At 43.1% G+C, this 24,754-nt stretch overlaps 1 protein-coding gene and 1 long non-coding RNA gene across 2 annotated transcripts in view; both read right to left on the bottom strand.

Moving 5' to 3' along the window:
- Positions 1-4,054: 4,054 nt before the first annotated feature.
- Positions 4,055-18,204, bottom strand: LOC131481453 (uncharacterized). Its single transcript, XR_009246347.1, has 4 exons — positions 18,129-18,204; positions 13,161-13,252; positions 4,595-4,812; positions 4,055-4,202 (listed from the first exon to the last, which is right to left on the bottom strand). It is a non-coding gene; the product is annotated as an uncharacterized LOC131481453 (long non-coding RNA).
- Positions 18,205-21,552: 3,348 nt separating this feature from the next.
- The window catches only part of HS3ST1 (heparan sulfate-glucosamine 3-sulfotransferase 1), a 30,461-nt gene continuing 27,259 nt past the window's right edge, over positions 21,553-24,754 (bottom strand). Inside the window, exon 2 of the mRNA XM_004579211.4 lies at positions 21,553-23,082. Coding sequence (XP_004579268.2) covers positions 22,040-22,975 — 936 coding nt within the window. The 5' untranslated portion in view covers positions 22,976-23,082 and the 3' untranslated portion in view covers positions 21,553-22,039. The remainder of the gene's footprint in view (positions 23,083-24,754) is intronic.

The raw sequence follows: 24,754 nt of genomic DNA, 5'->3' as shown, positions 1-24,754 counted from the left end.
GTGTTCGACCAGGCTGCTGGGTATTCTTGAGCCAAACTCATTCCCGGTCCTCCTGGTGCAGTGAGTCCCAGGGCTGGAGGAAGCCCAGGGAATGTGTGCTTTCAGCAATGGTGGTGATGGACTCAGGACCAAAGGCCAATCATGTTTCCTCCAGTGGAGGTCCAAGAAACACATTTTCCTAGCTGTTCTCATGCCTAGAAAAGAAGATGATCACAACAGTGCATAGCTCCAAGTGCTTTTGGCAGGATTAAGTGAGTTAAATCAAACTGCGTGGCTCAGAGCCTGGCACATGGTGAGTGCCAGGCACTTAATATATGTTAGCTCTTATTAAAATGTACTTCTCATTCATCCTGGTCTTTGAGCGACAAATGAAAAGAGCTCTCATTACATATTCATTCCAGGTTGCACTTGCTGATTGCCAACATCCATACTTCAATTAAATATACCATTGGTTTTATTGCTTTGTAAAAAACTTCCGAAGATAATCAGTGGGTGTGCTAAAGCAGGTTATTGCTCCATAAAAGGGAGAAAGAGCTCAATTTTCCTGACTTCAAGTTAGTGACTGTAATACACAACTGTGCTTGTGTGTTATTTATTTGTCTGCAGTTCACTTGAGGTAGTTCAGAATTTAAAAAGTCTCACAATGAAATGAAAAATTGCAAGCCTCCTGGCCCCAACACCATGTGCTGCTGGGCTTTCTCAAAGAAGTGATCCTGCACTTCCCTTCGCAGCTGCAGTCACTACATGTACGTATACACAGAGCCTGCTTTGTAAGGCTGCCTCTGCCTTACACTACTGCGCTCAGGCCATTTCTGTCTGCCTCACCAGATTCTGTCATCATGGCTCCACCCTTTCCTCCAGGACACTGAGCCTGCGTACTGTAGTCTTGTCCCCAGCCAAAGGGGTCTTTCAGCATCCAGCAGAACGTGGAAAAGCAGAGATGAGACGTCACAGCAGTGGTCTCCTTGGCACCAGGTGGATCCCAGCTGAAGTCGCTACTCCTCTCAAAAGCCAGTGAAGTCTGATGACTTCCTCTCCTATCTTGTTCTTTACATGAACCCAGGTTTGACCTTGCCTTGGGACTCTCCTATTGCCCATCCATGCCCTTCTAGTAAGCTCCAGGAATCAACATCTCAAATGACAACAGTTTCAACTTGCTTTCTATTCTACACTGTGACCTTGCTGCCAAAGACCCTTTCAAAATAACGAAAAAATTCCTCTATAGAAATTGGAGTCGTACAGAAGGAGTCTCGATCGCTAGTCCAAACCAGAGCTCCAAGTGTCCATGCAGCACAACATCTAGAAAACCGAAAAAAAAAAAATCTTTCAAGTTTGAGGACTTCGTGACAAAGATTTTTCAGAAGCGTTTTGTGAGAAATGAAACTAAAAGGCATGAAAACATGTTTTCTCTAAATAGCTTGCTGAAACCAATAGTCATTTGTATACCTCCTACTCAAAAAGCTTTCCTTTTTTTAAGTTTTTAAAATTTATGTTACAAAGACAGATTTACAGAAAAAAAAAGGATACAAAGATCTTCCAGCCACCCATTCACTCCTCAAATGACTGCAAAGGCCGGAGCTGAGCCAATATGAAACCAAGAGCCAAGAGCTTTTCCAGGCCTTACACATGGGTGCAGGGTCCTAAGGCCATAGGCCATCCTCCACTGCTATCTCAGGCCATTAGCACAGAGGGATCTGCTCATCTAGCTCAGCAGTAGAACAGCTGGAACACAAACTAGCTGCCATATGGAAAATGGCCCTTGAAGGACAGTCAGTTGAGCCATGCACTACAGCTACCCCACGCCCACATGTTGTGTCCTTGCTGTGTGTTAGGACAATCCATGTCCTTTGTGACTTCTACATGATGCTAGATCATCACAGTAAATGTGTGGAAAGAAGTCTTAATAAAGCAGGAGTGATTTTTAGTTGTCTTCTCTCGGTTTGGCTCATTCTCCCTAAAAATGCATCTTTACTGCTTTATCATATTTTACTTTTAACTAATCAACAAAGAAACTGGAAATGAAAGACAAAGACACGGGAAAGCAGGAAGCAGAAGAGGGAGGGAGGAACTCAGCTGTCTATACCACAAACTCACCCAGTTAACCGTTTTCTAAATGATGCATTTTCCTCTTAGTGTACCAAATATTTTATAATAGGATTTTATATATAATATATGTTATATATAATTATATACAATATATAATAACATATAACACATATAATGCACAACATAATATATAACATATATTATATAATAAATATAATATCTGTCAGGCTATATATATAATATATACAATATATATAATATATATGCATATACAAGCATATGAGGACATGGTTAAAGTTATTTCAGTTGCTTTCAATATCACTTTAAAAGTATCACTATTATAATACCCCTTCTTGAAATCTTTTCATAAATATTTCATTTAAGCATTGTTATTTCTATAAAAGAGAGTTCTTGAGGTAGAAATTAACAATGAAAGATATTATTCATTGTTAACAACCTTGAAACATATTGTTCTATTGCTTCTTGGAATATCTTTAATATGTAAACTTGAAGTTTTTGTATGAACATGTTCTCATGGATGGATCATTATGTAAAAACCATATAAACATATATATTTAAAATATATATTTAACAATTTGCCAAGTGGAAGTCATTCGCTGTTATGTTTATAATATTCTTGGATTGTATGATAAATGTCTCAATTTTGTTTAGAAATTATTTTAGGTTTTGATAATACAGTACATATTTTTCTAACAAAATAGGCCTTGATGAGTCTTTGCTCCTTGACGCACTCTGCCAGTGCATTTTCGGATTTTCAAGGATTTCTTTTTGTGAAAGTCACCATTACAGAGGGCAAGACAGAAGGTCGTCCGTCCTTTGGTTCACTCCCTTCATTTCTGCAATGACTATGAATGAACTAGGCTGGAGGCAGCAACACGAAGCTTCATCAAGTTCCTTCAATGTGGGCACACTCCAGCACCTGGGCCATCTTCTACTGCCTTCCCAGACCACAAAAAGGAAGCTGGAGGGGAAATGGAGCAGCCAGGATACCAACCAAAAGCCCTATGGGATCCTGGCACAAGCAAAATGAGGACTTCAGTGACTGGACTGCTACGCTGGACTCGACTCTACATTTCTAAAAGCTGACCATATTACCTCTGAAGAGAACCAAGAATCTCATGGGCGTTGAGGGGACATTTTCAGTTATCACACCATATCTCATCCAAGTTTCATCTCTGCTTTCTGGGTGCTGTTTGTGATCTTGGTTTAGGCTGAATGCATTGCTCAAAAGATTATTGACCCAAAGCCGCCAATTATGAAATATAACCCACTCTACCAGATACTATGGGATACGGCAGATGCTTGCAAAATATCCAAGAAAGAGCTAACTTATATCTGTAAGGTCCCCAAAAGTACCAATAAAAATGAGCCTACATTTTGCAAGCTATATTGTCTAGAGACAGTGCAGGAAAGTGGAAGATTTTGTCCTTGAAAGTTTCCAAAGTCTCTGAGAACCTGTCGCTGAATTTCCTTTCTTCTAACACCCAGGACCTTGGAGAAAAGACTCAGCCCTTGGGAATATTCTTCCTGATGCTCTGCACTTGATCAGTGCTTAGAGAAGGAGATGATCACTGTCACTGAGCAGTTGTGCGACTCCAAAGAAGCAGCTCCAGTCTCTCGGAACTTGGTGTTTAACCCGCTGAATGAGGTACTAGATGAGATGAAATGGGAGAGCTCTCGGGGCTGCAGCGTTTGCACATCAGCACCCTGTAGTAGAGAGTAGAGGATGAAGACTGAGAACGAATTCAGCAACTCTACTGACTCCTACAAGCGTCAGCTACGGAGCAATGGGCATGGAGACAAAGCACATTCCACATCTTTGTCAGGCTTTGTCCTGTGCACAGACATTTCAGGGGAGTGCCCAAAGCAGAATGGAACCAAAGAGACAGAAAACACAGGAGTTAGCAGAGGGCAGAAGCCCAGCCACCTGCCCTGCCCAGGCATCTCGCATTTGTCATCCTCCAACACCCCATGCCCACCTGTGGCTGGGTACTTGCTCGTCTCTGCAGATCTCTACATCTCTGATCCCTTCTCATCTTTCAGGTTTCCATCCAGCTTGTCCATCACTGTCACTAAGAACCTCCTCCATCATCATCACTGTTCCTTGGGTTACAGTCCTCTGACAGTGGTTGCCCCTACAGTGTGTCAAAAACAATGCACCCTGGCAATATATCCTCCAGGAACACGGCAGAGAATACAAACATGCATGGGGGATGGCTGAGGGTCAGAAAGAATCAAAAGAAACTATTTCTTCACTGACACTAGAATTACCCAGGTGTGGTAATTCTAGACAGTAGACCTACTTTTAATTGTTTTCATTCCTGTTTTCAAACTCGGTATAAACAATGTGCCCCTTGTGCTATGCCCTCAGGACAGACTGTTCCTAGTTTCCTGTCATTGGAACTTCCAGGATGCAGAAGAGAATCCTCTGCCCGATGTGGGGAAAATATTTGAGGAAGTCAGAAAATTTCCATATACCGCATTTACTATTACCTGTTCCTTCAACATATATGTTGGAAGTACCTACTGTGAGCCATTGCGGTGTGACTGTAGTGTGGTTGGCTGTTGCAGGCTGATGGTCCAGCATTACTGCTGGATGGGAATGAGGATCCAAACCCTGACAGCCAAGGCCTGCTTGCCCCGTAGGTAAGATGTAGGTGGCTGGTGGATGCCAAGGAGGCTTCGGTCAGGACAGCTTGAACCTGAGAGATGATGTGTCTGTTGGACTCTGAAAGACAGAGTTCCCTGATGGGGAACATGGAGGAAAGGATGTTCTGAGTAAGGCAGAAAGGCACGGAAAGATTTGGATCATTTGAAACCCAGGGTAGTGTTTCTGGAACTTTGGTGTTTTGAAATGTATCCAAGCACATACGACAGCAGAGAAAAAACACAAAGGACAAGGTTGGTTGAGGCATGCCACAAGACCCAAATTACATTCAAGACAAAACAAAAACAAACAAATAAGAAAGAAAGGTAGAAGAGTACCTTCCAACAACGGGCATTCATCAAGGTGGGCAAGAGGGGCATGATGCCACTGGTCTCACAATTTCAGCAAACTTCCCCGCTGACTGTGAAGATCAGAGCCATCATGACCGACTTTCTGCAGAAATGTCAGCCATGCATCTGCTTTCTGTGTCATTATAACCGTCTTTATTTATGCCATTTTTTTGTGCCTGAAAAACCCATTCGTGTTTATTAATGACTAGATAGCACATCTCGACTGCGACATTTAAAATCATTAAGTTGTTTGAATTAGGAGAGTTTCAGGGAAACAAAACCCTTCCCCATGTGCAACCCTTTCAATGCTACCAGTTCTTGCCACTGTGGAACAGGAGCTTAGGCTCTTTCAAACTCGGAACCATTCATCCTAGGAAGAAGAACCAACTATGAAGTTTTTCAAGCCTAAGTTTTTGTGGTTGTTGTTTTTAAGCTATTAATATGTCAAACCCTTCAGTGAGGAAAATCCATTCTCTCGGCTGTAGTGCTAATAAAAGACATAATAACAGGTGATTACATGCATATTAACATGATGCATGATAAAGCAGAGAGGCCAGTGCAGCGCAAAGGGAAAACAGAGCCACTACTGCGTGATGGGAGGAGGGAGGCCTGGGCTTCTCTTGTTAGCATTCAGGGAACAGAGTGTACTACAGATCTATGCTTTGCTTACAGTTAAAATTATTTACATTTGGCCCAAAGTGTTGGTATCATTGGCTGTTCCTTTCTTGATTCCAGGGTCTCACTCAACCTGTTCATCAGCTCTGCCAGTTCTTTTCTGTTCCCAAAATGACTAAATCATTTTCTACTCTGTCATTGCCCAGTGGATTATGTTAGTTGGGTGAAGCTTTGGTTGTCCTTTACTGGCAACACCCATAAATCTCCAAGGGCTTATAAACACCAATGTGGTTTAGCTCACATGATTGCAGAGTGACCTGATGGCTTCAGCATAGTGGTCACAAAATTTACTCCAGTTACCTTTGTGGCTTGGGAGTAAAGAGACTAGGATGTGTAGCTGATCCTGCCCTCATACACGGCCACCTTTTCACTGGGCCCTGGAGAAGTCCTGCTGCACACCGAATTCCATGGTCTCAGTTCGTTGTGCTACCCACTTCTCTGTCTTCTCTTCTGCATTCAAGTCTCAAAAAACTAATTTCTAAATACCCCCTCCACTTTGACTATGACAAGGTACAATTTGCATAACACTATGAAGCAATCTCCTACTACCAGCTCCTTGCCAATTCCCTTCTCTTGGACGAAGAAAAGGTTGACTTGCCAACATAGCTGCTCCTATCACAGAAATGAACGGCTATGTGCCAGGTAGATGAGAAAACATGTTTGTGTTCCAGGTTCATCCTGAACTCCTCTATCTATGACACCAGGATGCAGGATGTGATTTTTTTTTTCAAGAAACGAGATTTGTAAATTGTTTCTATGAACAAAGGAATTGGTGGCTGCCAAGAGGTGCCCATGTAAAAAAACATACATCATGTTTACTGCTTCTAAGGGATTATTGTCTGGCTCCAATCCAGGACAGTTTAAAAAATGTAAAGTGCTAATTGCAGCAACAGCATTCTGTTATTTACTCAAAATCATGAACAGAGAGAGAGAACAAAAGAGAAAGAGAGAGAGAAAGCAGACAGTCCAAAGGGAGTAGGGGAGAGTGGAAAGCTAAAACTTTCATCTTTTTCTTACCTACAAGAATATTTCTTTCCAGGAACTTAAAGAACATCTATTTCCATGACTTTTCTCAGAAAAGGAATTGTGGGGTTCAAGGGATGTAGGTCATTGTCAAAATGCAGAAAGCTTGCCAAAAAATCAAGTAGAAGTTACTGTAGGACTTTCCAGAGCCAGGGTTGTGCTGTCTAGACAAACAACAGCTTGAGGAGAGCCAGAGCACCCCCATTCCTGTGAATAAAGGCACTCAGTGTCTGTGCAGGGATAGCAGCGCTCGTTTGAGACCCTGGCCACTGGCCAAGGAAGCTGGACTCTGGATGCAATTTTGAAAAACACAGTGAATGGGAGGAGGCTTGCTCTAGGAGACACTGGAATCTCCACTGAGCCGCTTGTAGATACCCTTCCCAAGAAACAACTGAAAAATCCCTTGAGGAGAGTAATCAGCTTCAAGTACACAACTGGTGGCCAAGGATAAGACATGACCGGTGTGAGGAAAAGGCCAATTAAATGTCTCATCTGATTGCTTATTCCTATCCTCAGCATCTTCTTACTCTTCATTATTCTTTTGTAAACTCAAGTGATTTATTTCTCAGGTATCTGCTGCCCGGTGATTTAGAAATCCTAACCACCTACTTTAAATGGAATGCATGGTGATGCCCAGAACATAAGAGAACTCTTATGTAACTGAAGCCTTTGCCAATCCGTCACTATTTCTTCGCGTCACTAATAAGGAAGTTTCTGCTGATTTGCACAGATACAACTCCATATACAAAGAGCAAGGAGCTGGTAAAAGCAACTTAAATTGAAACCTGATTATGTCCCTGTCCCTTGGTGTGCATTTGAGAGAATCACTTAAAGTCTCTGAGTATCTCCACGATAAGAGTAAAGCATGGATCGCACACAACAGGGAAGATGAAATACAAGGCGTAGTTCATCATCCACCTTCTCTACATTGGAAATCTCCACTATTTTATTTTATTTTGTTTTTTTCCAAGATTCACTGATTTATCTAAAAGTGAGAATTAGAGAGAGAGAGACAGACAGACAGAGAGAGAGCTCTGCCACCCACTGAATCACTGATTCACTCGCCATATGGTCATAACAGCCAGAAGCCAGGGGCCTCTTTCAGGTTTCCCATATGGGTGGCAGGGCCCCGAGCACTGTGGTGATCTGCTGCTGGTTTTCCCAAGCCTTGGAGCACTTGGGACTCACACTGGCACCCACAAAGGGTGTTGGCATTGTAGACAGAGCCTTTACCATGGTGTCAGCCCTACCTGGTGATAACTCTAGTCATCAGACAAAACAACATCAGCCCAGAACCCTGGGACCCTGCACCCGTGTAGAAGACCTGGAAGAGGCTCCTTGCTCCTGGCTTTGAATTGGCTCAGCTCCAGCCATTACAGCCACTTGGGGATTGAATCAGTGGACGGAAGATCTTCCTCTCTGTCTCTCCTTCTATCTGTTTATCTGACTTTCCAATAAAGAAGAAATGAATATTTAAAAAATCATTCCTTTATTAATTCTTTCACTACCTGATGATAACTCTGTCTTCCAGAATCTGTAGGATGTAAAATGCAAAGCCCTTGCTCTGGTGGGGTTGGGATCTTGGCTTGGGGAGATCAATACTAAAGCCACAGCAGGATTAGAGCTTCATGTCGGAATGGCTGCTGCCATTTGTGTATGGTTATAGTCCTTACCCTGGAAATCATGCCTGGGACAGAGAAGGTGCTCAGCAGTAACATAGATGATTATACTAATCACATGAATTATATTGGTGATGTAAGTATTAAAATAAGGGAGAACAATCAAGACATTGTTAAATCTTTGAAGAAACATAAGATATAATAAAGAATGGAAAGGCAGCATGGAACCCTTGGTCAGGGTGGTGGCATTTGAGCAGAAAGCTATGTGGGTCAGCAATCACAAGAAGTGTGTGTCAGTCATGTAATCTCATGCATCATTCTTATATTTTGCCATGTGTTGGATCATAGGGATAACTCAGTGCAGAGATACCACTCTCACAGTCACTCACCTTCAGTGGTAAGACGCACTGGCAGCCAACCTGCTTGTTCCTGGCCACAGATAAAGGCTGCAGAGCAGGCTGAGCATCAAGCTCAGCATGATGCCTTGTCTATGTTATCAAGGAAGGACTCTTCTGCACCATGGACCCCTCCGATACACATTAAAGAACAATGATCCAATCACTCATTCATTTCCCTTCGTGGATCAAATCATTACTGGATATGATGTGCATTTCCTCCCCCCAGATAATCAAGGCCTGAAACATTGATGCCAGGAAGGAATGTTGTTTGGCGCCTCTGGGTTGTCCCACGCATGTACAGTCATTAAAGGTTTTTCAGTGAGGCCATGCCATCATTCCCAGATAACTCCCCTTCTGAAAGACAGATCTTGTCCTTGTCAAAAAGTTCGCCCCAATCACGGGCCACCAGTTACCATGCCACTTGACCTAACCTTTATGAGCTAATATTATCTGATCTTGCTAGACATAACTTCAGGAGTACACAGTGGTACTTCATCATTGAATGAAGGGTGTCCATGTTAACTGGGCCCAGGAATGTGGAGGCAAAACTAAATCAGATGAAGAAGTGGTTGAGACCTGCACAGTCTCCTGCTGCTTCACTGCCTCCTTTTTGTACCTGTAGCCTCACTGGGAGGCCCTCTGATCAGCTGAGAGAGGAAGAAGAGAAGTCTGGGTTAATACAGAGTTCTCGCTAAAGCTCTTTCTGGTCTAACCCTACATGACAGGGGTGAAGGTCAAGCTGCCTGGAGGGCAGATCTGCATGCAGTTTTCCTGGTCGCATACTTGTATTTGGAAGGAAAATGTTGACATGCAGTTGCTTAGGGATTAGCAGATTTTAACCAAGGGTTTGACTATCTGGTCTGAGACTTCAAAGACAATGCAGGCTGTATCTGTATTACTGTCCCCTTTAATGGGCTGTGGGAATCCTCCAGGACAAGTACTGCATTTGAAGTTACTTATCATTCACCAGGGTTTGGAGGTACAGACAGAGAGGCCTAGGGAGGAAAAAAATCTGGACGGAAGCCAATCTTGGCTTATTGGCCCATCTCCCAAACTGCACGAGGGTTGAGAATCAGAAGGCAGCCTTGGGCTAGAACTTGATTTGTTCGAAGCAATAAATTCCATCTTCAGCATCTCTAGTTTAGCAGTAGCTTCTCTCCTTTCCAGAGGTCCCCGAGTATGGTTAAGGAGTTTCCTGGAAAGGAGTCCATGGATCTTTCTTTTCTGTCATATCCTAAATCATACGGTCTTCAAAGATCTGGGGGCTGTATATTGCAGTACATCAGGGTTGTGCACTAGAGCTCCATGGGGGCCTTTATAAGGCACCCCCCACTGGATTCACATCCTCATCATTAAAACCTGTGATGATTATGTTCTTTTTGCCCTAGGGTCTTTGTAGACATGATTAAGGTAAGAGTCTTAACATTAGATTGTTCTGGGTTGTCTGGATGGGCTCTTGTATTCACACAGAGCATGCAGAGATCAGAGTCTGAAAGGCAACGAAATGCTATGGGAGCTCTGGTCAGGGAATGCAGACCAGAAAGACCATGCATAAAAGCGTCTACAGAGCTTCATAAAAAGCTTCTAGTTTAGCATGTTAAGACTGATTCTGGACTTTCAAATTCCAGAACTGTAAAAACAAGTTTTTATCCTGTAAGGCTCTAAGTTTATAATAATGCCTTCCATCGCCAACAGGAAACTAATACAGGCTTTTTGATGGATCTTCTGAGTTCAAGAAGACTGACTCATAGGCAAACAATCTACACAAGGCAGACCCTCCTGTCGCTTAGTATCACATAATGAGTCAAAGGTAGCCTGTAGTTTTGGGGTGAGGATTGTTCATTTTTTCATAACACAGTGACACCTCTGAACTCAAAAGCCTAGCCAGTCTAGCCTCTAGTTTTTACATACCCAATTATTTTACATATAACGCAGGCGTCTTAGACACTATCTTCTTTGCCTGGGAAACCTCGCAAGAAAACTATTAAGAAAGGACCTTGTAATACCAATATTGAAGAGATAATGCTAGCTTTGGGAACACTCAGACCCAAAGACTCCTCACCATACCACAAGCCAAATCCCAGAGAAACACAAGCCCCTTTCAATTTCCTCTCCCACCTCGTCGCCTTGAAAGTACCATTGCCCCTAAAGTCCTAGGCCTCTGGATAATCTCGTGTGGTTAGGATGTCTTCTCTGGGTAACTTTCCTACAGCTCAGGTGGACTTGCTGTGTGTTCTTCCAAGGGTCATCTTTTTGGTCCACTTTCTAGTCTTGTCAATCCATCAATCACTACACTTGTATGTTACTCTTAGGGAAGTGCCTTAATGAAGTAAAAGTATCACTTGTGGTACTGACATTATTTATGGGCATTTATTCAAGTCCACTTCTGACCCGGATCCACTGCTGACCCAGCTCCTTACAATGGCCCAGGATAAACAGCAAAGTGGCTGCTCAAGTGTTTGGGAGCCTGCCACACACATGGGGAAACCTGGGCGAAGCTCTTAGTTCCTGACTTTGGCCTGGCCCGGTGCTGGCTACTGTAACCATCTGGGGAATGAACTAACTCATTGAAGATCTCTATCTCTCCCTTTTTCTCTCTGTAAATCTACCAAAAATAAATATACAACTGCCTTAAAAGGAGTTTAAAAAATAAGTGATTGAACTACTATTAAAGGAAGGGGGTTGCACTAAACATTGAGTTGATTACCCATGACCAGTTACATAATCAGACCTGAAGATTCAGTGGGTCACTGGTGGCTGATGATCTAGTCAACTGAGCCTTTTGCACAAAGCCTGCATGAAAGCCAAGAGGGACGGGCTTTATAGCTCTTGAGTTGGAGAACATGTGACGGTGCAGCCCCCCTGACCCCTGGAAGGAACATGGAAACTTACACACTTCTCCATACCTTCTGATATGCTTGTTGTTTAGTTGCCTTTTCCTGATTTTCAGCCATTTATAAGAAACCAGTCATCAGTGAGGAAGCTGCTGTTCTGAGAACTGTGAGTTGCTTGATCAGAACATCAAACCAGAATAGGAGACTGGAGAAACCCTGTATCCATGGCCAGTGGGTGAGAAGTATAGGTGGCAACCTGGACAGGGAACTGATGTCCTGTGGGACTTAACCTTGACCCGTGACTCACAGGTCGAGAGTGCTCACTCTTGAGAGGGTCAGAATGGAGTTACATCATGGGAGAGTCTGTGGCCATCTACCAAAACTGGAGAATTGCTTGGCGTGGTCACTTTTTGATGACCAGACAGGAAGTAGCAGTGTGTTGGAGTTGGAGTGGGGAAAGGGAGACAATTGAATGAGATTATAGAATTTTATCATTAATTTTTATATACACAACACACCACATTAAAAAAATAAACACAGTTTGAAAAAATTCTCAGGACAATATTGGTTGCTTGGTTTTTTGTACTCGGGATGGAGAGTAAGGATGAACATTTTGTCCCTCTAGTGACTAGATAGGTTACCTTTGAAATACCCCCCTTTTGTAATGTCTAGAGACTTTCTCATAGTTATCATATTAAGGCAATCTCAGGTGTTTCTGAAAAAAAATAAATAAAAACTTGCTACTACCAACCTAAGACTCTTACTGGATTTACCTGGCTAACTATTTGAAAAACTCCAAGAGTATTACAATCTCTGATAAAGGAACAAAGACAGATACAGCATGTGTTTCTTATTCTATGAGTATATCACATTTGTTTGTGATGTGGGCTTATCCAAATATTATGTTTACAGGAGCAATGAAATTGAGTTTCTTTGTCCTTGATGGTATTGATGGCGGTACAGTGATGGCAAGATATCCATTGGTAATGGTGCCATTCTAGGACCTCTGAAAGAGTCCAAAAAGCTTTTGGCAGGGGCTGTGACTCTGTGGATTACCCACTGTGTGCATGGCTGTGCTCACCATGCTCACAACAGTTCTTTCAATAAAATCCATCTGCTTTTACCACCTCAAGAAACTGACCTGTTGAAACAGCTACCCAAATATGCTTACTAATACAGAAATTTCAATTAATGATGTCTGTATTCAAGATCTGGCTTTCTTATTGAAAACGTGATCAGTTGAGAAAAAATGTAAATTACAATTCAATTGAATATTTGAAGTGCAAATCAAAAGTAGATACAACCTTTAATTCTGTGGAAAATGTGAATTGCTACTAAAAATACTAAATACTTCCAAATTAGACATAGTGGAAATAGAATCTACCATGCATTCTCTTTTCAATGTTGTGTACAGATTTAAACGTTCAGTGTTAAATGTCTCAAGCAGTGTTGTTTAGTGTTTGACAAATTGTCTAAGTGGCCTTGTAGGTATCCCAGGGCTTGTCCTTTGCTAAAATTCAGAGCTTTCTAAGCTGAGTCCAACTCACCATGTGTTCCTAGTTTGTCTTTCTTCCCATGGTTTTATTGAGTTACAGCAAAGTGCAGAGGAAGCAATACAGCATACAGGATTGTGATCCACCTAGGGGACAAATGGATTTACACATAGTCACTTAGTCACCATCACAAAATCCACAGATTGGATTGGAAAAGTCACAATGGTTGATATTATAAAGGCTTACTATGATGATAGCTAATAATTAGTAAAATGGACTCAAATATATAAAAGAAAGTTATCTGCCTAGTCTCCCTTTTATGTGTAACTGAAAATGCATGAGGCAAGTGTTCTAACTCACTATAAGAGGGTAGCCCGTGACTGTGGCCCCCCTCTGCAGTGCACTAGGGAACCACGCTTATTTCTCCCCTTATTTCTTCCACACTCTGTCAGGATTGGCCTTGTTGAAACAATAGAACGTGGAAATAGTTTCACTCTGCACAACAAAATTTATCCCTAGATTTCTGGGAAATTTCAGCTTTCCTATCAAAACTGTCATCAGTAACCCTTCATTTTCCATGCAAAGCAGACACAGGACCCCAAGAGACCTTTCAACAGCTGTAGCAATTGTCCTGACTTTGATTCCAAACATGGGATTTGAAAAGCCATCTTGCTTGCCCAGCAGTTTGGTCTTTAGGCGCATTCTGACTGCAACTGGGTAAGATCTTCCCAACTGTGCCAAACTTGTAACATGGTGAAAGATAAAACACTGCTTCTTAAAACCACTAGGTAGCCTCTTATACAAAGTCAGCGGAACACCAGGCCTGCTCAAATTTTATTATTGCTCCTCCTACACACACACGCGCACACACACACACACACACACACACACATTACTTAATGAGGAGTATAACTTGCATCACATCAACAACTCCCAATTTATAGGTCTGTTTTATGCCAAGAAATGTGGGAGCAACTTGTTTCCACAGAAATAAACAAAACTTCACTTGGGAAGCAAGTGACTAAACAACAGATACGGGAATTCAATGATTGCAGATTAGAAAAATATGGAATGATGTAAATCAAAATGTTGAAAAACATTACCTCTGAATAATTTTATATCATACCTTACTTGGTTATTATACAGTGGAGCCATATTTGTTTCATCACAAAGGTCATGCATTTTTTTTTTTCCAAGAGAAGATATATAAAGTAAATGTAAGCCAAGTTGAACGAGCCAGAAAAGCCTGAAGTCTTGCTACCTAAGTCTTGGTACTTAAGTCTATTACATAAGAACTTACCATCAACTTGGCAGTTTAAACCAACATGTATCTGTTATCTCCATTTCCATGGTGCAGGGTCGGAGTATGCCCCAGCGCCACTCTCATTTCCCCAGGCAGTGTCAGAATTTCTCATTCAGAGCTTGGGGGTTTTTTCCAATCTCACAAATTGCTGGGGAAAAATTAGTCTTTTTCAACTTCAGGACTGAAGTCTCTGCTTTTTTGCTGGATATTGACGGGGGCTGTTCTTAGCTACTGCTGGGCATTGTGATCCTTTGGTGTGCTATGGCCCCCATCGTAGGAGCCTCTCGCATAGAAGGTGGCCTATCCACAACCAGGAGGGCTGGCTCGCTTGCGCGCTCTCTCTCATACACACTCTCACTCTCTCTTCCTCTCTCTTCTCTCTCTCTCTCTCTCTCTTGCTTCAGGTGAATGCATCACAATTTTATATAACATAAGGTTATATATTATCACCATAAAATCTAAACAAAAATAATATTGTATTTACAAATTCTGTCACATACAAGAAGGGAGTGTGTAAAGTGTGTATGTATAAAGGGTTAGGAATCTTAGCGGTTCTCTATATATGTACATCTATATGTACCTATATGTCTCTCTATGCGCATCTATATGTACCTATATGTCTCTCTATGCGCATCTATATGTACCTATATGTCTATATATGCACATCTATATGTACCTATATGTATATATAGATATGCTTTATGTGAAAGATAAAGTGACAGAGAAATTATATATATTTACAGAACATAAGAGGAGTGAGAGAGATAATTTTTCCACCTGCTGGTACAAGAGCTGAGGTTATCCAGGCAAAATCAGGATCCTGGAATTCCTTCTGGGTCCCTCCTGTGGGTGAGAGGGATACCAGAAATTGATGCCATTATTGCTACCTTCTACGATGCACTGACAAGAAATTGGAAGTGTAGTGAAGGAGCCGGGATTGCCCAGCATTCTGATATGGGACGCGGGCATCCCAGGGTGTGGGTGAATCTGCTGCACTCTGTTGCTTACACTCTTTTTGGTTGATGTTTATTTTAGGCTCCTTATTTCTGTTTTTACCTTCAATGTGTTTGAGCTTCCTCCCTAAGCAGACATATTGAAGAAAGCATTCCCCTTGGCATTCAAAGGCAGAGTAGCCTGGAAGCTAAGCATGCCAAAGATAAAGGCTGACAGGTTAGTGTGAAGATTCAATGGCAAAATAGGTTTAATTTTACTTTCAGTAAATATTCAGATATCATTTCTTCATCCTATTTACACATGGCATTAGCTGTAAAGGCTGGTTAGAAGTCAAATAGAGTTGGGGTGTGTGTGTGTATTAGAAGTGTGTTAATTGAACTAAGATCTCGTATATTTGTACATTTTCAGATATCCAAATTCTAATCTTAGAAAACCTATGTTATCAGTTATACATAAATGTATCAGCGATTCAAAGCAGCTTGGGAAATTGCCCAGCATCACATGTCTGTGAGAAGAACTGACCTGATCCTCCAAACACAGGACCAGAGCTCTTTTCATGAAGCCAGTAAGAAAAGCTGGTTTTAGACACCTTTTTGTGATTCAATGTCTTACAACAAAAAGCCATGACATAAAATTGGTGGAATTCAGTTTAGGTAACCAAAATATGAGCTTCAATCACCAATGTCGAAATATAAAGTGTTGTCTTGAAAAAGACTAAATTGTCATTGTCTTGATTCTCAAGAAAGAATGTATAGCCAGATAATTCATTGAGCTAATAAATATTTGCAATTCCCATGTCAAGTGTTTATTTACTGGGTTACGATGGTGATCAAACATGTCGAGGATGTTTGTGAGGATTATATAAAGCATATTGTAACTTGCCCAAAAGCCTGCAGGTGCTCCAAAGAGCAAGGCCAGATGACGAGGCTGGGATGTGGCACGGAAAGTTTTCAGATCAGACTGACAAGTAATTCTATCTACGACAATTCAGCTTTGTGTGACGTGCTGAAGGTTGCAAGGAGCCATCCATGTACTGACTCTAACTGGAAAACTTACCAAAAAGAAAAAAAGAGATACTATATCCTGTAATGTAACTAACATGGAACAATACACTCATGTTTGTAGGAAATAGAAAGCTTTCATGAAGGTGAAACTTAAGTTTGATGTTATTGATGCATTAGTGATATGTCGATAATCTGATAAGACAAAACAGGATCTATTGCTTGGGAACACTCTTTATACTGTTATAGTTAACATTTTCATATGACAGCCAATAAAATAGATGCATTTCCTACTGTTTCTCAGTTCGAAGAAATAAGACAGGCATGGGGGTTATTATTTAGCATTGCAAGGCCTAGGGCCCAGCGCAGTGACTTGGCGGCTAAAGTCCTTGCTTTGCATGCATTGGGATCCCATATGGGCACTGGTTCTAATCCCAGTGGCCCCACTTCCCATCCAGCTCCCTGCTTGTGGCCTGGGAAAGCAGTCAAGGACAGCCCAAGGCCTTGGGACCCTGCACCCATGTGGGAGACCTGGGGGAGGTTCCTGGCTACTTGCTTTGGATTGGTACAGCTCTTGGGGAGAAAATCATCGGGCAGGAATCTTCCTCTCTGTCTCTCCTCCTCTCTGTATATCTGATTTTACAATAAAAATTAAAATAAATCTTTACAAAAAATAAAAGATTAGAAGGCCTTGATGCAAAGCCTGAGGGAAGATGCCTGTGTTTATGGCTAAGCCATTTATGAGGCGAGGAATTTCAGAAGAAATGGGTAAGCCAAGAGACATAAGGATAAGGTAGAAGAAGAAACAAGCAAGAGTGAGGTTTTAGAAGTGCAGCCTCGGCCTGCTATCTGGAGCGGTTCTGAACATGCGCTGTACAAGAGGTTGTTCTTCCAGAGACGAGGGGGAATTATCCATTACCTGTAGTCTCACCCCATGTCAGTCAGTTGCTAGCTACCTGTTGCCTCCGGGAAAGCAGGGGAGCGGGATGGGTCTACTTCCCGGGCATCTCCAGATGAGGCAGCTCCTGCTAACAGAAGGGACTGCTCCAGAAAACAGGAAAGGCTGAGCCCTTACAGCAGCAGCATCACTGCCTTGAAAAAGGGCGTCTGGATGGAGGCGTCACGGCAACAGTTGTAGTCATGTGTTGGACAGTGGATGAGAAGCAAAGGCAGCCATGCCTGCTGACTGATCAAAGCCAGTCATATTCAACCGTGCACACCATAAATGTTCTGAACCACTAAGCCACATACTCACTCAGTTATAGTTTTTACCTACTGTATGCCATTAATCCCCAACCCCTAACAGAGCAAAATAAGTGTCAATTCACATCCATCAAGAAAGACAATAAGGTTCTGGATATTTGAAGCTCAAGTCACATGGATCATTACTGGTAGAGCCAGGGTTCAGACTTCAGTCTCCTGCCTCTAGCTTCTCTTTATTTCTGTTGCCCAAATGGCAATTCAAGCAAAGTGGAGTAAATGTTTTGACATCAGAATAGGCTGAATCACCAAAACTCTGGCCTACATCAAACTATTGTAGTCAGCCAAGCGTGTCAGAGGGTGTGTATCCCTCGGCCCTTGTTCCCTTCCTGGTTTTCTATTTGGAGAATGTTGTTCTGGTCTTTAAAGTCCCGAAAGCACCTGGGCCACAAATACATATCTTTTCTGTCCCCGTGACATGAGCTCCCAGCACTGTCTTGCTTGAAGTTGATCTTAACTGCCCTCTATATCCAACCCCACACGGCTGTGCTTATAATGACTTACCGGTTCTGCCTGCTGGACACTCCTGCTTTGCCTGTTCTTCTAGCTTGCCTTTGAATGGCATAAAAGCAACAGAATAAAGGCACTGGAGACAAAATTCCAGCTGTAACAAGTAATGGCTCAGTCCCCTACCCAAACCCTTTCAGCTCTGTGAGATTGCTCTTCTATAAAACTAGTATCCGTTTTCCTTCTTAGAATTATTACATGGGTTAGAAGCAACATATTTAAAATAGCACAATCATAGCAGGTGTACAATGAGTTATTTCTATATGCCAAATAGCCTAGCAGGAGTGTCTGCAAAGCTTTAAGGATCTCAATCTCAAAGCGCTACCAACCAGATCATAAGTGTCTGAATGTCAGGGTTGCTTGTAGTTTTTGCACCACTTGTTGTACTCAACTAGACAAGCCACTTGCTGGTCTCTCCCCTCCTTTTTCCCTACCCATGGTCAGGGCTTGATTCCTCAAGCATTCTTTGCTTAGATTGTCTCTGACAATACTGCCTTCCATAGTCTAATTCACTGCCAATGACTATGGAAGCTTTCTGCAAAAAACAGGATCCGTGTGGTTTATGTCAAGTGACCTGGGTCGCATTCTTTCCCACAATGTGATTATTGGAAAATTTTTCATCTCTTGCTACTTCTGAAGCATGGGAGGTGACTTTTTCTAACAATCACCTTTTTGACACTTTAATGCCAACACATCCCATTGTTGGGTGATAACGCCCAGAGAGTGAATATGTTGCTTTACTACACTGAAAAAAAAATGTCTTCCTCCTAAAAAGCATGACTTGAACATAAGAGTATTTAGTGTTAATGCCCTAGTCTCCATCAGGAGGCTAGCTGATTCTTCGCAGGGCTATGGCAGATATCTGTCAAACCATGAGACACACTTCCCTGCATGTCGATAGGCAGTCCAACCACTTTTTTGCTTTCTTGGTCTGCCTTTGCATATTAAATCTCAAAATAGTTATTGACTACTGATCATTGCGCTATTTTTATATTCTGGGTAAGTATTACCATGCTGAGCATAGAATATCAGCTGTAGAGAAAAAATACAATTTTAGCACATGATGGTGACTTCTGACTCCACCCCTGCAAGCCTCAGACACACTGGGCATTGGCCTGTTCTTCCCTATATGTTCCTGTAGCTCAGTAGCCATCTCTGCGGATGGAAGGAGCAAGGCACCCTGTGCTCAGAGGTATGTAATTATGTTTTCCAAGGTTAGTCAGTTTTGGAGCTGTTTGGAGCTGTACACTAATAAGCAAATCACGTTAACAGGATTTCAGCAGCATCTGATTCTACGAGCAAGTGTGCAGGGACTGCCTGGGTCAACTCTTCTCCAAGTCCCTTAACTGAGACTTGCTTTGGGAAAGGCTTGCCTTTCTGGGAGTATCCCTTGTGAAATGCAGCAGTCTACTCCTGGGTCTGGGTAGGTTGGACAGAAGCCTCATTTGCTCCAGCTGGCACCTGTCTCTTTGTTAATATGATTGACATAAGACATGCTCATGAGGTCCCAGGCTATCTGTATAACCACTTCTGAATGTCACAGTGTTCAGATATCTGAATACCCACACTGGGACAAATACAATGGCTTATAGTTGCCCATCCTTGATGATCTGTGGTTGTACAAAATAATTATTTGACATTAAACTTTTTGCCCATAATACATCTGCATGAACACTCCCTTCGCCAAGATTCTATACCCTTGAATTAACAATTACTGAGTTTATACCCATCCACCTCTTACTGCCACTCTGTGACTCTGAGTGGTTCAATCATGGGCTAATGCTGGCCCTGACTTCTCCCCTTCCTGCTCATCGCCCTTTATTCTAATGACCCACACCACCTCCCACAGGCATTCATAGGCAAAGAGACTCCATGAAACCCATATTCTCATCAGAATTTCTGTCTAGTCAAATTAGACTAGTCAAATTAGGCAGCCTTGGAAACATGATTTTGCTTTGCTGGTCCTCTTGTTTCTTCAGCTGTTCAATGACTTAGATCAAGACCCTGCGATGAGTGGCAGAGGGGAGCATGCTGCGTGCTGCGAGGCAGCGTGTCTGTGTGGACTCTGCTATAAACGTTTCTGCTATGCTTTCTGGGACACAGTGGTTTGATGACAACCCCTCCAAGCCCTGCAGAAGAGACAGTACTCTGCTGTCCATCTGTGGCCGGCGGTGGGACATGGGTCATGCGAAGGTAGGGCTAGGCTGAAGCTTCTGAGGCACACCCAGGATGACTCATTTCCCTGATAACACTGCTGACAAAAATGTCAGCTTCTGCTTATCTTCCCCTGGCTCAGTCTCAAAGTCAGGGAAATAAAGGTCAAGTCAACTGTGTTTGAGTCTGAACTTTTCCTTTTGAGCAGAAAATAAACAACTAATCTTTGGTTTGGCTATAAGGGGATGCCAAGACCTGGCTCCTAGCAGTTGTGACCTTGGGCAAAGTCCTAAGTTCTCCATCCAGATTTCCTTCTCTTGAAACTTACCCTAATAATTTCTCCAGCTGGGGCTCTTCAGGGAAATTTCAATGCAAGTTTAATGTGTAGGAGACAATCAATAACGTGCATTTCCCGTCTTTGAAGTGTAAAATACATTAGGAACCAAGTTTATTTTGCCTCTTGTATTTTCTCTTTAACTTTCATCAGGGAGAAAAAAAAAAAAACTAATCTATTGAATTTGTCCATGGCTGACAAAATGGAGAATGCATGAGAAAACAGAGCCAAAGAAGCTTATATGATCACCTTCAGCAACCCGGCTATTTCAGGGTCAAAGTGAAACTGAGATGGGGCCTCTTGCTTCTGGGTGCAGAGACAGGAGTTCCATCCCTGCTACCCTCGACTCTGCCCTTTTCACGTTTTAATTCCAACCTTGCACGGTTTACATTTGCTTTAACATCTGAGAATCCAGAAGTGGAGGTGATGTTGAAATAGGCATACATTTATATCCTAGTGCAAAGGGAGTATCTGTCGATAAATTCGCGTTGATCTTCCCGGAAATAAACAGACTTCCAGACTAAGCAGGGGCTACCACTTTAGTCAGTTTTTCATAGCAGCTACAAGATGGAAACACACACAGATTTGGCAATCTCTGTTTTCTATACTATGTGGCTTGCTGGAGGCACAGCACCAAGGATACACAATCCCCTGTTGAAGCGGTATTGCCCATTGCTGATCTCAGAAGAATCTGCAAATACTCCTGGGGGCAAAGATGAATTTCAGGGAATCTCTTGCAGGGTAACGAGGCTTGCCTATCCTTAACACTGCTTGTTTACGGTGAGTTTATCTGGGATTAAAATCCACAGGCAGGTGGGTACTGGCTGGTGTCAGGAATGGGTAACAGTCCAACCTCTGTAAATCATACGGAAACTCAGCAAGGACAAATCTTATAAAGCAGGCAAAAAAAAAATAACTCTGATGACCACAGTGAGCCATTAATAATTAAAAAGAGCAAGCAGCAGATGGGGAGAGTCAATGCTAAGAGCCACAAAAAAGGAGGTTTTTTTTAAGCAACAAATGAATATAGATTCTGCAATGAGTGCAACACAGACGGCTATTTTGAGTTGGGGGTGAGTTAATTATATTTTAAAAAAGACAGCATCTCCAGAAAAATCTGTTTTCTTTCTTTCTTTCTTTCTTTTTTTTTTTTTTTTGCAGTGAAATAGTTTAGTTCCTTCATATAGGGACATATTACACAATGTTAACAACCATGAAAAACAATACAAAATGCCCTCCATTTAACAAGTAGAAAAATATAACTAGCATATATGGCATTTGTGAATCTAATACTGTACAGAAGTCATTTATGGATTTTACAAATAAATTATAGCTTAAATGCCCTTTGAAAACTCTCCCCTCCCCTAGATGTATACCCAAATTCACAACAGGAAATGTCCAGGGCCTAACTTATTCCCAATCAGTGCCAGTCAAATGTTCTGCCCACGAGCTCAAAGAATTTCTTGTTGGGCTCATGGAAATATTCGTGCAATTTACTGAGGAGCTTGGGATCCACCTGTGGATGCGCCCGGCCTTTGGACTCGTGTAAGCAGCGGTCACGGCCACCGTCCCGCAGGCAGTAAAAGCCCTTGGTTTTGTTAAAATAGAAGTTTGAGGCATTGATCTGTGGCGACAGCTGCAGGAACCGCTCGACCTTCTGGATCTCGGGGAAGGGGTCCCTGATGAGGCGGTCGCCATCGACGATGTGGATGTGGTGCAGCGGGAAGAAGCGCAGCCAGTTCTGCATGTGCACGTGATACAGGCTGCGGTTGAGCGCCTTGTAGTCCAGGTTGAGCCGGCCATCCCGCACCAGGAACTCTTCAATGGACGGGTAGGGTTTGCGCTTCTGCAAATGGTTGTAGAACACTTGGGTGTAGTCGGACAGCACGCGCTCCGATGGGTCCCGCAGGATGAGCAGCAGCCGGATGGACGGGTTCATGCTGTGGACCCTCTCAGGCACTTTGGGCGACGTGAAGTAGGCGGGCGTCTTCTCCACGGTGAGCTGATGGGGGGAGGAGAAGGGCATCTGGCTCAGGTACCAGCCCAGACCATTGCTGTAATGCTCCTCCCAGTCGAAGAAGTGCACCTCATTCTCCGCAGCCGCCACGTCAGGGTGCAGGCTGAGCATCTCCAGGAGCGCACGCGTGCCACCCTTACGCACCCCAATGATGATGGTCTGCGGCAGCTGCCGTGCAGAGCCGTTGGGAGGAGCGCCGTCCTCTGCATCACTCTGGATGGTGCCCACATTCCGCACCAGCTCCTGCTGGCCCCGCACGGCTCCGGGGGCAGCAGGGCGGGAAGGTATCAGCTGGGGTTGGACCACCAGCAGCACCGCGCCCAGAAGCAGCCTGGCCATGCTGGACACCACGGTGGCTTCACTGGGCCTCGCGCCACTGGGTCATGAAGCACACAGCAAGGGTGGCCTCCGATCAGTGGGACATGCGCACCGCAGACCGCCGATCACTAGGGAACAAAGGGGGAGATATTAACCTAACCCAATATTAACACAGGAGTAATCCAACACAGTTGAGGGGTTCAGCACTGTGTTCAGGGCTCTGAGCCATGATTGGTTTCTTTTTCATATATAGCAGGAGATGGGAAACACTTTCTGTAAAGGGCTAGAGAGTAAATATTTTGGGCTTCAGGGAACATGTGGTCTCTATGGCAACTTCAATTCCAGCTATGCTGCCTTAGATCTAAAGCAGATACACAATACACAAAGGATGGGTGTGGTTACCTTCCAGGTAGCTCGATGTAGAGCCACTGAGATGCAAATTTCACGTGATTTTCGTTTGCCAGTAAATATGCTCCTTTTTCGTGGGCTACTCTTTACTTCCCAGCTGTATACACACACACAGAGCCGGGTTTTCCCATCAGTCATAGTTTGCCAACCGATGCTAAAGCAAAAAAAAAAAAAAAAAAAAAAAAAATTCTCAGGCCCTTGACCTCAGTAGGCATTCGTGGGATATCCACTCACCTAGGCCAAATCCTGGTGACAGACAAGCAGGCCTTGTGTCTTCCCTCCTTGCTCTGCCTACCTGCAGGCTCCTAATCTCAGAAGCCGACAAACCTACACTGAAGAGTAAATGATCAGTCCTGATTCTTCACTCGGCAGCCATGGCCTCATAGTGGGGGAAGGTGCTTCCTAGCAGCTTGATTTGAACTTGGCCAATCACAGGTAGACAGGTATGACACTACCCCTGTCCCAGCTGATGTCAAGAGGTCTTGTATACTCTCTTCTTGTCCCTGGTTTCTGGTGGTGGCGGGAACATCAACAGTGAGGGATACATGTGGCTGCCCCACAATCCTCCACCTGCAACACCACCTGCCTTGTTCACAAACGAGCATGTGCCAGTGTTTCTGAGTTTTGTGTTGGTTTGCACTGTGACATGAATTTGGCAAAGGTTCTTTGATGTTGACCACAGGTATCAGAGTGGTACACGGTATGATTGCTTTGGGGAGGAGTAAATTCTCTTCCCTCTGCGTGGAACAAATGAGGAAATGCTTGAAGCAGAACTAAAAGGGAAAAGCATGTGCGGTGACTAAAAAGAGCAGAAAGTCTTCTTGTGCCCAAAGCTCTCGCAGCGGCTTAGTTAATTGTCATTGCCATCTGCCATTCACAGAATATAGCAGAAAGCAGCAGAGCTGTCATCACCACTTTAGAGATGAGAGCCTGTCTAATCCACTTCAAAATTCAGAGTTCTAAATAGAGGGAGCCTTTTCCACAAACTGCCTCCCTTCTCCCACATTTCTCTTAATCTTTGACTTGTATCACATCTGGGTAACAAAACCTTCAAGGACACGGGCACAACTGGCTTAAATGCTAAGCAGTTTCCATTGAAGTACAAGTTGTGGCCCAAGCTCTCAGACATGATACACAAGAAGAGAGGAGATGGGAGGCTCAACTTGAAGACATCCCTGACTCAATACATGAAGCCAAGAGTTCAGGAAGGCTCAACTTGAAAACTGTGGGGTTTATAAGCTATCCCGCCCACCCCCAGGACCTGTCATCTTTTTAGCAGACTTAAAGTCATTTCATTATTTTAGAATGTATATAGGAGATATTAACCATAAAATACATGGTTCCCTTTTTTATTCATAATTTTTACTTATTGATCTTAAAAAAAAAAGGAGA

Source organism: Ochotona princeps, chromosome 11 (assembly GCF_030435755.1).
Source record: "Ochotona princeps isolate mOchPri1 chromosome 11, mOchPri1.hap1, whole genome shotgun sequence".
NCBI classification, from domain to species: Eukaryota; Metazoa; Chordata; class Mammalia; order Lagomorpha; family Ochotonidae; genus Ochotona; species Ochotona princeps.
The sequence above is the reverse complement of the archived record's forward strand: the minus strand, read 5'-3'. Positions and strand labels throughout refer to the sequence as shown.